The sequence below is a fragment of the Trachurus japonicus genome, chromosome 8 (genome assembly GCF_045865225.1).
Source record: "Trachurus japonicus isolate A0001 chromosome 8, Traja_1.0".
NCBI classification, from domain to species: Eukaryota; Metazoa; Chordata; class Actinopteri; order Carangiformes; family Carangidae; genus Trachurus; species Trachurus japonicus.
In genome coordinates, this window is record NC_140914.1 from 18861378 (window position 1) to 18876494 (window position 15117).

General features: G+C 43.1%; 1 protein-coding gene across 1 annotated transcript; it reads right to left on the reverse strand.

Annotated features, from left to right (window-relative positions):
- Positions 1–271: 271 nt before the first annotated feature.
- atad5a (ATPase family AAA domain containing 5a) lies at positions 272–12243 on the reverse strand. Its single transcript, XM_085784430.1, has 22 exons — positions 11803–12243; positions 11033–11096; positions 8816–10584; positions 8176–8260; positions 7900–8058; positions 7064–7208; positions 6710–6970; positions 6441–6589; positions 5995–6148; positions 5477–5800; positions 4910–5006; positions 4663–4745; positions 4430–4566; positions 4080–4257; positions 3805–3972; positions 3432–3674; positions 3277–3341; positions 2915–3104; positions 2604–2761; positions 1615–2486; positions 1349–1507; positions 272–1067 (listed from the first exon to the last, which is right to left on the reverse strand). The coding sequence occupies exons 2-22, from the start codon at positions 11081–11083 to the stop codon at positions 989–991; spliced, it is 5526 nt and encodes a 1841-aa protein (XP_085640556.1). The 5' UTR covers positions 11084–11096; positions 11803–12243; the 3' UTR covers positions 272–988.
- Positions 12244–15117: the final 2874 nt, after the last annotated feature.

Genomic DNA, 15117 nt, shown 5'->3' on the forward strand with positions numbered 1-15117 from the left:
GTATCAATGTTAGCTTTTGTCAACAAATGCATTGTTCTCATGTACATGCACAATGTTTTGTGTACACAGCCATTGGCAGCATCTTGTTGTAATTGATATGGACCAATGTCAACTGTCTCTGGGGGCCCCCCTTCCCGCTCGGGTCCTATAGGTAACTGCCTAGGTTACCTGTCCTGTGGCAACGCCTCTGGGGAGCTGCACAGGCCCCACAGCTCAGGATACATGCATGGGACTGAAGCACATTAATAATGAAAGTATTTATTTTCTTGTTGTGAGAAACCTTTATTTGGTCACAACTAAAACCCACTGTGGATAATGTGTACAGAGTTAAGGCTGAAAAACAAAACAGTACAAATTTAATAACAAAAAAATATATAACGGTGATAAAAGTGAAGGTGAAATATAAAGCAGAATCTGATGTTTAAAAAAACAACAACTCTGTTTTACGAACATTAAGAGAACCAATCCTGAGTGCATCAACAGTATTTTGTGTGGAAACAGTTCAGCCGTTAAAAATTCAGAAGATATGTCTATTTTACACGTTAATCAGTTATGTTAAATGATTCACACAAGGAATTTCTATGTAATAAAACACTTTGCGAAGTGCAAAGCATGCTGGTAAATGAGGCTACAAAACACTACTGTACAAAAAAATATAACACATACACTCCAGCACCGCTTAATATTACAAAAAAAATTATACAAAGTAGTAATATTTAGTGCATTCTTTGAAAGCACCATAAGATGTGCTGGATTAGACAACACATGAGGTTATTCAGCTGTGCGCCTGTGTCCATTTCCATCTTGGAGGAAACATGTTGACAGTCTCTTGTGTGCACACACTTCTGACCAGCTAACCACTTCATCTCGTGCTGAGGTCAGGACCATCCATCCTTGCTGTAATCATGTTCCCTACGCCACTCTGGGAGGCAAACATGTGGACGTTAATAAAGGCCTTTGTGTGATCACACGTGGTCTTCTCTGAGGTCTAGGGGAAGTCTTCAGCGAGCTGCTGTAGAGTGCTCTTCCCGAGACCGAGGTGGATTGCGTCGAGGTAGTGCAGAAATCTGGAGCAGGAGGAAAAGAAAACAGCTCAGCGCTTTCTGTGGTACCATTTCAAGAGGCTGCATGCATGTGTGCATAACCTGCTGCGTGCAAGTAGACTTTAACACATTTATTCATAGCCTGTTTGCTATAAAAACAAACAACATAAACCGAGACTTATGAGTCAGTAACTAGACGTCTGCTAAGAGATACTTGACCACATCCTGCCCACAGTTTCAACCAAAGACGTGATGCTGCTGGTTGACCGAAAAACTACAGTAACCATGGTTTGTGCAGTACTCACCTCCGTTTAATCTTGCCCTGCTCTTTGAGCTGCTCTGATCTGCAGATGGTGCGTAGAGCTGGCAGGTAGTCCAGAGCAGCTGCTGCTCTGTTTCCAAGAGTACCACCCACTCCTCTTAACATCAGACTCTCCATCACTTCTCTCCTCCTCTGGACCAACCTGAAACACATCGATACACTTTAGCTTTGAACTAACAATTCATTTCTGTGGTTTGAAGATTAAATAGAAAACAGGGCCTAACATTAGATACTAATACTGAGACTCACTGTGGTTCGCAGGGGCCGTCCTGGGTGAAGCTGTAACCTTCAAGATGAGGAGCCACGGGGAGGGTGAGCTCTGCTGCAGCCTCTTTCCCCAGCTCCCCCTCCAGCTGCTTGGCTCTGTCCCAGGCCTCGGCAGTCGAACTCCGACATTTGCGGAAGCTCAGCGCCTCCACAGCTGCCTGAACCTCCCAGACGTGTTCTTCACCCAGCCACCTCCTTCTGTCAGTCTCAACCCTCGACTCATCCGTCATCCCGTCCTTCACCACTGCGCAGACTGACGACGCTCTTCTGTGAATGTCGCCCCCGTCCAGATGAACACGCAAGGAGTCAGTGTAGGACATGTTGTCTAAAAAGTCAGCCATTGATTCAAGGCACTGTGAGACTGGGATGTTTTTCAAGCGCTCCTCAGGAGTCAGTGTCTTCTTTTTCACCATTTCTGGAACTACTGTCTCTTTGGCTTCCTCCTTCGGCTGAGGAACACCCTGCGGCTTGCAGAGGGACACAAAACTTTCTTCTGAATCAGAGTCCGAGTTAAGTCCACCCTGGTCGGGTAGACAGTGTCTTCTCTTGTTTTTCCTCATTCTGTTGGAAACTTTAACCGGGCTGCCGTCGTCTGAGCAATCTGCCGACTCTGCTGCGTGAAGTAACCTGGCGTGAGCTGGCAGCGTGTTGGGCTGCACGCAGGTGGACGACGGCTGCTCCTTGGGATTAACCGGGAGGCGCTCTTGTGATTCAGGTTTGCGGATGGAGGTAGTCAACCGTGTGAGGGGTAGAGGTAGGAGGGTCTCCATGTTGGAACGGAGTAGGTCCACTCCTCGTCGTCTGCTTTCCGTCAGCAGCCTCCAGCAAACTGCCTCCTCCTCCAGACTCTGCTTCTGTTAACGACACATACCACAAAATAGCTCACAAATACTCCATGAACCAACTAAGAATCGTGATCATGGTGCCCCTGCTCTTGTTTCGGGCTCGTTGTGTATAGATGAGCAGCTCACCCTGAGCAGATCCCAGATGTCTCTCTCAGGTTCGATATTCAAGAGGCCCAGTTTGTTCTCAGTGCAGCCGGTGTCACAGAGAGGGAGGGTGGAAGGGACAGTCACTGCATGCACCGACATTTCTGCTGCCTCTCCATCAGTCTCTGGCTTTAGTTCAGCTTTGAGTGAACAAGAGAGGAAAACAGTAAATACAGATTGAAAGGGTACCTCTGGTCTAGTTTATGCACCTTCACAAAACATTAACATTTTCCACGACAACATGAAAAACGCAGTTATGTACAAAGCAGCTTTTGCAAAGCTCCTCTGCTTACCATTTTTGTCGGTGTGCATCAGCGGCCTGTTCGTGCAGCGGCCCCCAGCACTGCGGGTCCAGAACTGCAGCTGCAGTAAACTCTGCCTGATGTCGCAGCCATTGAGTCTGAGCAGAGAGCTGATGTCTGATTGGTCCGTCCTCATGTCCTCAGCCAGACACAGCAGCTGCAGATAGCTGCCCACATTTAACTGTACCAGAGACAGATTAGGACAGATGAATACCTGATCAAAATCATTATGTACAAAACCTTTTATCGTCACAAACTCAAGCAGCAACAAAGAGCTAATAACAGCTCAGAGTAATAACAGTGAAAGTCAGCCATGCAGGTTCAGATGTATGTTATGTAGGTCCTTCACTCACCACTGATGGTGTTTTGAAATGGATCTCTTCAAAGCAGCCATCGAACATGCTGCTGAAAGCAGGATCTGGAAAACACACATTTGATTTGAACTCATGAACCAAAACACAAAATATAGGTATGATCACAATCAGCGGTAAAACCACTGGCCACTCACCACTGGTCGTGAGGATGACAGGCCTTTTGGTAGTGGTCATGAATGTCTTGATGGCAGCGAGGAACCCAGAGTCATCTTCAAAAATAACATCCACTTCCTCAAACAAGATAAGAGAAGTGGCTGTCTTCTTGCTCTGCTCCTCACTGTTGTCTTTAGAGGTGGCAGCTGTGGCTGATTTGACTGCAACATCTTTAGTCTTGTTGGTACCTTCATTACTTGCTTTCACAACTTTCTTGGAGGCAGCTATATATGAAAAAATGACGGGGAGAGAGAAAAACATGGAAAATTCATTGTTATTAAAGTTCTGATGAAAATGTTTGATGGGTAGTATCATTATGAAATAAGAAATCTGACTCTCTGGAAGTGCAGTTACCCGTTTGTTCATTCTTCTTTGTGTGCGGTGGATCCTTGTTGGTGGGTCGACCCATTTTGAAGAAGTTGGCTAAAGAGGTGGGAGCCAGGTTGCCTTTCTTAGCTCCTCTTGGGGACTGTGGATGTTTCCTGGGAGAGGAAACCACCCGGCGAGGAGAGTTAATCTTTCCTGAAGGATGACGAAAAAAGAAAATCAGTTCAACTTGTAACACCCCATCCTGTCATGAGCCGGATAAAAGAAAGAAACAGAGGATCACATGTTGGCTGTGTACGTACTGGGAGAGGTTCCCGGCCTGACGGCGCCAGCGCTGCTGCTCGTGCTGTAGCTGTTGAAGTAGGTGGGTTTGTGGGCGTTGACCCCCTGACTGTCCACCTGGTGCGACTGAGTAGCTTCCCTCAGCTGAGACAGAATTAAGCGGCCGCTCCGCTGAGATGAAGCGTTCACCTCAAACACCTTGAGAGACCAGAGGGAATTTAGCGGCAATGTCTATCACCACATTACATTCTGTTTTTACTGTTTTTGTTTCCTGTTTTATGTAAAGCACTTTGTGAGTTTGTGCTGTGAAAAGTGCTGTATAAATAAAGAATTATTGTTATTACAAATTTGACATATCAGGTGTTTGTACCTTGAAGCCCAGCTCCTGGGCACAAGCATAGACAGCAGCCGTCTTCCCTACTCCTGTGGGTCCTGTGATCAGCATCGTATTACACAACATGTCCTCTCCATCCTGGGAGTCCTCCTCCCCACAGTCCCAGTCAGAGTCTGAACACAGAGGGCCATCATACAGTTCATCAAAATAAACATGGACGTGACAAATTTTGAAGAGAAAGTAAGATTGGTACGTGTCTAATCTCTCACCATTGCTTCCTTCCTCTTGTTTCTTGTCTTTCTGCTTTTTTCTCTCTTCTCGATCTGCACGGAGTTTCCATTCCTTCAGCCAACTGTCCGAGGAAAAACGGGAACATGAAACACTTGTGGTACGCTAAGAATAGCCGACGATTACACCAAACCCAAGTGGTGAAAATTTTGGGGAAAACCATATGAAACAAATAGTGCCTATCATTTTTTATAGAGAGCAGGGAAGATAGTTTTGCTGATCTCTCACCTGTGCAGCCTCCGAACTGAAGCAGTGTTGCCTATGATGTCACTGGAGTGCTGGGGCTGATATTTGTCCGTCCACAACACGTCCTCCTTCACCACATCTGTGGAGCAAAATGCACCAAATGTTTGTTTTTCAGGGATTAAAGTGAGGATTTAAATGTGAGGGAACAAATTATCTTCAATTACACCTTAAAGGATTTGAGCATTTCTAAGCATCCTGATAAAAAGTTGTTACACCAGACAGACAGTATGGGAGCTGTCCGCCGCCCGGTGGTCTACATGAGAACTGCACATTGTTGTGATTGCAAGAAAGCAGGTTTATATTTAGGACTTCAAACCAAACACTTTTTACTTTTGCCCACACCTCACTCGGAAACCAGTGCATTTGTAACAAAATACTTAAAAGAAAAGAATGAAATGTTGTAGCTAGGACTAAAAATTATTTTATTACAAACTTGCTTTGATATAATGAGCCAATTAATTTCTATTCCACTGTCACCTCATTTGTTCATTTCTATCCTCTGTGATTTTACTGATGTCATTCTGCCAGGCATTGTATTTTTGCTCTCACCTTTTTTCACTGTGTCTTCTCCCAGAATTGAGTCATCCAGCATAACCACAGAGTCGTCCTCGGACAGGGCTGGGGCAGTTTTGTTAGAAGGCTTATCTTTCTCTTTCTCCTCCTCCGCCAGCTTGGACCTCTGCGTTCTCCTTGGACGACCTCCCCTTCTCGTTGTCTCTGGCTCAGGTGTGGAAATGTTCTCCTCTGAACGGACGCCCCGCTGCTTCTTAGCAACCTTTGCCGTCTTCCCTCCTTCATCATCCATCCTCTTTCTCTTCCCTCCGATTGGTTCAGCAGGCAGCGATGTGCCGGAGACTCTGGTTTGATCTTGTTCTAATTGGTAACATGCAGCGATACAGGATGATTTTAAATTTAATAACTTTTACTCACTGAGAAAACTGCCCCAATACTCAGGGTTTGAGGGCAGCTGAGGTATTTTAACATCCTTGTAAAGTATCTGTATACACACACAAACACACAACTGTTCATATCAGCATCCAAGTGCACTAACTGCTTGTCCAACCAACCTGAGGCTGTGCAGTGCTGCTGCTGGTGCTCAGTGCGTCTCTTCAGGAAGCGACCGATGAACATCTGGACAGGGAACGGCGGATTGGAGGTTTTGACCTCCTCTGTGAGAAGCTGACGATCACTTTCAGAGATCTCAGGTCTCCAGCCCGAACCCTACAAAGGAAAAATACTTTTATTCAATGCTGTGCTGGCTGTTAAACTCTATTGTAGCTCTGCTGAGCATATTTCCTCATAATATCTGTTTTTGAACAGATTTCCAATGAACAATCCATGAAAAATTACAAACACATTGGGCAGAAATAAGTATTCATTTTGCTTATATTGTGAGCCATTTAAAATACTTAACAAGTGGAGACGTGGTAGTTGCTCTTAGGGCAACTATGATAGACATGCAACCTGTGTGTTGGTCTGTAGAGGACGATAAACACTGGTCATTTTCACATACCCTTTCACAGGAGGCTCTACGGGCTGGTTCAGTCCTCCAACAGAAGGAGCCACTAGCAGATGGAAAAGAGCTGGATGGTTGGTTCCCAAGCTCTTTCAGACGATGCAGTGATGGAGATTCAGGCCAGGGTAAACTCCACAGAGGGCAATCTGTCAATTCACAACGAGAACAAGTTTCACCACGACTCTTGTAGTAACTTGAGAATTAAGTAGCTAATCCAAATGAAATGAAGGTCACAATATGTGTATTTCTACGAGAGATCAACCCACCGTTTGGTGGTTGCATCGTGTGCGTAACTAGTTGAAAGGAGGAACAGGAGAGGGAGTACGCCTCTTTGGTGGCAGCGGTCTTGGCTATCTGCTTCCTGAAGGATTCGGGCAGACCGCTTTTCAAGAACTCCCTGCGCGCCCTGAACTGCTCGTCGTCCTGGGAGTTTTCAGAGCCCTCACGACTGCTCTCGTCAAAGATGGAAATCACCGCAGACACCTTACGAGCAGTCTTCTCGTGGCCCAGCAAGGCCAATTTAGAGCCTGTAAAAATCAAAATACAGCAGCTTTAGTTGAGGTTTCAGAGGATAACAAGATGATGAACAGTGAATAGAGATTTAGAGCGGGACAGACAACCTGGGACAGCCTTGGTCTCTTTGCCCCCTGGTGCGGCTTTGCCCAGGACGTCATTTAGACTTCGTACTGGCTTCTGGGTTTTACTCTTCTCTGAGGCCGTCTGAGGAGTGGTGGCCTCAATGTCCTCCAGGCAGATGACCGAGTCCTGACAAAACAAACAAATTTTTCATTCGAATTCACAAGAAGTTTACTGGCAGAGAGAATTAAATTATTGACTGAATAAACAAACACATCTTTTGGTTGTGTAAAACGATTCATAAAATATTCTTCACTTAGTTGTAACAAAATTCTGCCACCAAAAGTACAGCAAATGTTTTACATTGATGGAAGTTGAAAATATGGAGTAATTCTAATTTGTGCTAAAATTAACTTTTAACTTTTTCGAATAACACTTTGTTTCATAAACAACACACACTGTTCTGAGTTTGTTTAATGTATCTGCATCTTTATTTCTGTTTGACGTTGGCCTCATTGGTAGGTTTGCCATATGGTCTTTATTGTGCCTCACTAAATTGCTGGGAATTCAACTGTGGACTATAACTCTTAAGGCAAAAGCAGTGAGGATTAGCTTGCAGATGTTGATTTATAAGCTTTATTTGTCACAGTAATTCACAAGGCAGCCTATAAAAGCTTGAATGTTTTATGATGTGAACAGGCTCGCTGTGTATTAAAGAACTCAGCTGCAATCACATGTTATGCATAAAATGCCTGTGTGTTATTGTGGGTGAGCAAGGAGTCCACGGGCCTCCCTTTTTTTCAGAGGAGAATGGGATCACAGTCAACTGACAGCTGTCGGCCCACAAGGACCATTGGTGAACTTGTTTATCTCACTGTACCTCATTTTCACAGTAGCTCCTCTTGGCAGCCGCCTCATTTCGTGACGAACGCCTTACGCTGCCTTTTTCCTCAGGGCTGGTTTTCTTACTCTGCTGTATAACTTTTGCTTTCTCCACCAACTTCTTTGCCTGCTTCCTTTTCTTAGACTCACTGGATGTCTGAAATCAGAAAGTAAGTCACCATCCTCAGTTATGATCATGTTTAGACTGTTTTTCTTGGTTGTTCTGGAAAACAAACTGATTAAATTTAGAATTAGTCAAACATATCATACTCACTTTAACGGCTATAGATGTGTTAATGTCACTTCCACTTCCTGCTTTGGACACGGGGACATTTCTGTGGATTCTTTTAAATTTAATCCTTGTGGAAATGAAAAACATTTAATTACAATAGGAACAATAAAAAGAAGCTTAACACATACACACTCTGTTGCCAATCTATAAAAAGGTACAATCCAATTCACTCAAATGCAACAATCTGGCAGTAAATACGATCATCTTCAGTTTTTTTGAGGTGTTGAAACAAAATCATGATTTGGAGCATAAGTACAATCTGTAAACTTTAAAATGGATGCATTATGTTTTGTTTTCTGTTTGTTTGTTTTTGTAAACTGTACAAACTGTATACTTTATTATGCATTATGTTTTTATCTTGTCTGCATTGCCTTTTACTGTACCATTCTTTTACCCTGTGAAGCACTTTGGGCTGCACTTTGTGCATGAATGGTGCTATATAAATAAACTATTATTATCATTATTAGTATTATTATTATTACTATAAGTGCTACTGAACTGTGATTTAATACACCGACTACTATGGTAGTTCTGTTATTTAAATGAGGGTAAGATACTAAATTATCATACAGTTGAATCAACTTTCCATAGCATGGGTAGAGGAACTAAATCATAAATTTACCTGATTGGACTTTCTTCTTCGTCAGGGGGGCAAACCATCTCTGCTATAAAGACTCCATGTTTGGACCTCCGGGTCTTTGGGGTGGACATCGTCACAGGGCTCTCGGGTGAAGCAGCATCTTTTGACTTGTTTTGTTTCCTCGTACTCCTGACAGGACTTTCTTGGGTAATTTCGGTCGTTTGCCTGACTACAGCTTCTCTTCTGGATCTTCTCACAGCTGGGACGGAGGGCTCCTCTTCTTTATCTTCAGCGTTAACACTCGTGGGCCCGGTTTCTTCTGCCGGGGCAGCAGCGGGCGAGGTGGTTACTGCCAAGTTTTCTTTTTTAGCTTTCTTTCTGTTTTTTCTCGTCGGTTTCTTTTTAGTTACATTGTTTTCCTCAGAGGCAGCGGGGAGTTGCTCGACAGGGGGAGGAATTACACCGTCCTCCTCAGTAACCTTGTCCGCAGCATCTAAATTCTTCTCTTCAGGTTGCTTTTGTTTGGGCTGACTCTTCCCAGGTTTGGTTTTGGACCCATCCAGGCTGGCCTGTTTGAAGGCAGCCATGAACTGCTTCTTCTCCGCCACGCTGCACTTTGGCGTGGATTCACTCTCAAGCACAGACAGCTCCAGATCCTCCTCTTGAAGAACCACGTTGGATTTCCTTTTGACTGGCTGCGGTCCAGTTTCTGTCTGAGGAGACGCGACTACGTCTGCAGGGCTCATTGCCCCTTTTCTCTTGTTGAAGATGGACGCCACCTTCCCCGCAGCCTTGGCCGGTTCCTGTTTGGGCGACACTACATGCACCTCAGCCTGGATGGTGACCATACGGGGCGAGACTTGGAGCGGCGGCTCTGCAGAACCCACGTTTTCCAGCCGGTCGGTGTCCACCTCCTCTGCCGCCGCTGTGATTTGACTTTCCTCTTCGCTGTGCTGTTCATCATCCATGTCCTCACCATCCTTGTCCTGACTCTGACTTCGCACAAAATCCTCAAAGGAGATTGTCACTGTGCTGTTGTTTAACTGCGAGGCCTCACCCACGTTAACCTCCATGCTGACATCACACAAGGAGGTCTCTTTCTCTTTCTCCTTCTCCTCTGGTTCTGACTCTGGTTGCTTCGCCTCCTGTTGACTCCACTTCCTGGAATTTCGTGAGGCAGTTTTAACCTGTTTTTCTTTATCTTTCACAGGTACAGCTGCAGAGGAGGGAGCGCTCTTCGGCTCTGGTTTAGGTTTGGCATTACTCTCACATCTGGATCCTTCTTCATGGTGTTCATCTTTGTCGGCCTGCTCAACATCCGCAGGCACAGTGGGACTCTTCTCTGATATTTCGGCCGTCACAGACGCCTCAGAGTCGGCACTAAGCTGGGCCAGCAGAGCTGCTGTATCGCTGCCAAGGACGCCGCAGCTGCTCGTCACCTCTGCTCCTGACTCTTTGCTCTCATGTGGGTCTTCGACAATCAGGCAGCTCTCGTCCCCTGTGGATCGGACAGCTTCAGGTACAAGTTTCCTTGCAGCTTTGACAGCTTTTCTGCCCCGTTTCTGAGGTGGTTGTTTCCCTGCTGCGACGAGCTTTTCTGCAGACTGAGATGTCTGACAGTTTTCTTTAGCCTGTTCTGGTGAGCTGGTCTTTTCTTTTGAGGATGGAGCCATCCGACTAAAGTAGCTCATGATGTTGTTGGAGCGAGGAGGGGAAAAGGGTTTCTCCACAGGCTTGGCCACAGGAGAGAAATAGTTAGTGATTGTCTTAACCACAGGACTTCCACCATCTTTGCGAGATTTCTTGCAAGGCTGTAAAAGAAGTGGCAAAGTTTATAAAACATGAGCTTTTTAAGTATTATTACAGCCTTTATTTAACCACACAAAAGTCTGGTTAAGATTTAAAATATCTATTTCAGGAGTGGCTTGGTCAAGACAGCAGCATTTACATTGCAAAAACAATACAAAAAGAGAACTAAAACTGTCACACCCAATACACAATGCAGTACTAGGTCATCATGGACAAGAAGTCGGTTATGATGCAATAACTGGACTTCAATTAAATTTTGGGAGGAATTACATTAAAAGGTCAGGTCGCTCCAACTAGCAAGGCTCCAATTCCTTTTCTCATTTGACCATTAGTACTATTTAACTCCCCCATGGCAATTAGCTACAACAAGTTCAGGTCATGCACAGATTCATCAGAATACATAAAAACAATATAAAACATAATAGCCCCCCATCATCTTTTTATAAATACCTGAGTGTCAAAGTCCTCAATGACAGATGCCATAGCCACAACACCAGCCATAATTTGAACAGACCTATAACAAAAACAACAAAAAGATTGTCATGCACACAGCAAGGCACTGAAGAAACCACCAGAGATTCAGATAAATCACATTTCCCTATGGGTCAGTGGTCCAAGTCACCTGCAATGTAATCTCATTGTCCCTTCAGCAGGGGACATGTTTCTCTCCCCCTCTGTCTTGTCCCTCACATCCACTTCTTATTATTAGTAAACACGGGTAAAGAGCCATTAAATGAAGAATGACATTATAACTCTCACCATGCCCTAACAAGTGCTAGTAGGCAGCAGCTGAATACAGTATAACAGTATAATCCAATACTAATTTTAAGTATTTAGTAGGGATAACAATTCACAAAAGTGCAAACATGTTTAAAACGCAATTCCTAATCCATTCATTATCTTTTATGAGCCCAAATCATCAATCACCGTGTTTGACAGTGTTGACAGTGTAAACATTACACAGTCCTGTACAGTACAGAGTAGTGTCAGATATTATTAATACCACATTATGCACAAGAGGACGAGAGAAGCAACGTCAGTATGAAATACTTATACACAGTAAAGTGAATATTATTAGGTTATAATACAAGACAAGGGTCAGACACAGCACCTAAGATGAAACATATTATATCTGATGTTGGCGCTCAGCTGCTCGTCCAGCTCGGAGCAACATGTCAGACAGGCAACAAGAAAAAACAAAGGTCGAGGAAAACACTCACCGACAATGTTGAACCGGCGACTTTGCTGAAGGTCCAGAGACGGTCTTCGAGTCTTTTTTTTTACTCACTTACTCGAGCGTGTGAATTATAAATAACAGAGGTAAAACTCATTGTGAGAGGCGGACAGCTGTTTCATGGCCACCAGGTTTATAAACTCAACCGTAAAACAACAAGCTAGCAGACTTCGCTCGGCGATACTTTCACCGCAGCTCCGCTCCTCACTGGTCCCAGAAGTGGCCGAAACATCTCCCACATGTCAGCCACAGGTTACGGACACGCAGCAGAGAGGGTTAGACAGATGGTATCCAAGTTACTCCGAGGAGAAATTCAAAATACATGTTTCTTTACGGGAGTCGCTCATTCAAAAACGCGCCAGATTGGTCGTGAATGAAGAGCGCCAAATACACGCGACCTTTGGCATCACTGGCTTCCACCAATCACAGGGAAGAGAAGGGCCTACGTCATCCGCTGACGTATTTCGACCACAACAAAGATGGCGGCCGTGTGCCCGTGGTCAAGGGAGAGGAAAAACTGACAGCGACCTCCACTGGCGGTGCTACTTCAACACGAGACGCTCTCAATTCACAGGTTTGATCAACTTCGGCACCACAAACAGCATGACAAACAGTAGGCCTATGTGACACTTTGGACCTTACACGTAGGCTAATATTTGTCAAGTTAGATGTACATTATTTAAGGTAATTGCGACTGTTTAAGCTACATGGCCTAGCTAATTTACCTTACAATATAGCTAACTGAGGTAGTTGAACCAGTTAACTTACTTTGTTTACTTCTAATTCGGCTAAGGTGATTTATGAAAATTGACAACTTTAAAGAGTAACTAAACCCCTAAACCACTTTTTTCAGCTCTAGATTTTTTTTTAAATGCCCTCTTCACCTGATCAATAGCTAGTACAGAGAGATTTAGCAAATCATCACATTAGAGAAAAGGGAATTCACCAATATGTGAACATCAGGGCCTACTTACACTCAGTTAGGCCTATGTTTAAATTAGATTTCTGTTGAGATTCTAATTGATTAATTAACTATTAAAATAAGTGTAAAAACGTTCTTCTCTCTATTAAAATGTCAGTTATGCCCCCTACAGTCTATCAATGGTTTTCTCTCAGCCAAGTTTGGTCCTATTGATATTTTTTATCATTATTTCAGAGTAGACTGTAAAATTCTTCACTCTACAGCTGCAGGACAGCCATTAATTAGGTAGTTTATCAGATTGTTAAGCAGGAGGGAATCACATTTTGAGACTATAAAGTTAAATGACTCTAATGCTATAGAGCCCTGGCCCCTTCACCAGCTGCAACCAACCTTAGAACCACCTCTCTCACCTAGAGCCAAAGAAATGAATTCAAAGAACTCAAAGCCACATCCTCCTTCATATATTTATCTAGCAGCCAAGGGTTACAAGTTGTAGAACTTGCTGATCCTGTTCTAAACAGTTTCACTTTCTTCCGTTGATTTGAAAAATGAATTTAGTTTACTTTTTATCATCACTACAGAAACAGACAAGGCGAAAAGGGTGATTGAAAACAATGGATAGAAAATCTACAGCTCCCAAATCTGGTATGTGATCTTTTGTTAATAATAATTGGCCAGTAATGCTTCACTAAAACATCCTGTGCAATTTCATAGACAGGAAGTAAGTATATCTAATTTGTTTGTTGTCATTTATGAGATTACTTAACAGGGACAATAAAATCTGAAATAGAAGAAGTGATGAAATTGTGTTTGTAGGCCAGATCTAATATACCTACTTAGGCTTCGTGTTGGACATTATTGTCTGTGAAGTTGAATATGAAATCGGACTTGAAATTCACAGTAAAGCTACTGTTTTTCTGCTTAACCTTCCTCTTGTGTTAGGGTCCGCATCGACCCGTTTTTATGCTGAGTAATTATTTTTAGTGTGTTTTTACTGCTGATTTAACACTCAGGTCAAAACTGACCCTAACACAAGAGATGGTAGAAACTAAGCTAACAAGAAGAAGGTTAAATTTAAGACAAGGGGTATACTGACAAAAAAAAAAGCCCAAGGGCCAGCACCAATAATATTAAAACCTATATTTTCATGGATAAGGAAGCCTAACCATGTAACGGTAACCAACAGATGAAAAACAAATTGGATACAAACAAAAGTTTTTAGTGTATTTTACAGCTGATTTAAGACATGGGTCAAACCTAACCCTAAAACAAGAGATAGTAGCAGAAAGCTTATAGACAAGAAGGTTATGTGAGTAGCATAACGGTAAGACTTTGGAAAACATCAACAGGTTTGTTGGGTATCAACTTAAATGAATGCAGCATTAACAGGAATAGATTTACAGTTCATACTAGCACAAGTGAACTCACTTGTACCATATCTGAAATGAAGTCAGGCACGACAGCTCTGATGTGCCCTCCCAGATGCCATGCCCAACAACAGATTTAACTAGAGTTTGATTGGCTGAAAGGGCAGACTGGAGGCCATATAAGGCTGTAAATATTGCACATACAGTCAGACATATAGGAGGTGAAAGTTGGCATGAGTACACAACCAGCAGTTAGTTATTGGTGCTGTCAGAGCTTAAAGAGGAGTGAAGATGCAGTATTTCAGATGACTGTTTCCTCTATTAGCTGAACTGCACAGCAAGCATGACTTAATTTTGTGTGAATGTTTTGTATACTTGTACTTTATAGATATCATGCTACCAGAAAATAGACACCAGTGGCTAATATTTGACAACAGCATTTTGATGAGCATCTATTGATATTAGCATCATGGATTCAGTTGCAAAGCCTAAAGGCAACCAGAAATGCAACTTTTATTTTTTATGTTCCAATTTTGAATGCCAATAAATGGCCCTTCTTCGTCTTTGTCTTCTTCTACTTCTTCTTCTTCTTCATAAAGTGTATGTATTATTTAACTATAACTATTATTATTATTATTATTATTATTATTATTATTATTATTATTATTATTATTATTATTATTAACAGGTAATAAACTAACAGACCAGCGGCCAAATTTTAGTCAGAATGAAACATTGCCAGCCCTGGTTACTGGACTTGCAAAATTTTACTGTCGTGGCTGGTGAAGATGTGGTTATATGTGAAATCAGGGAAGAGGAGGAGGAACCTCAGTACATTTTAGGTCTTAATACCATCAGCTGAACAGTTTATTAACACCAACTCTGGGAAATTACTTGTTAACAAACATATGTAAATATGTTTGTTAACAAGTAATTTCCCAGAGTTGGTGTTAATAAACTGTTCAGCTGATGGTATTAAAGCAGAAGTAAGCGATCCGGTCGTTTTGGCTAA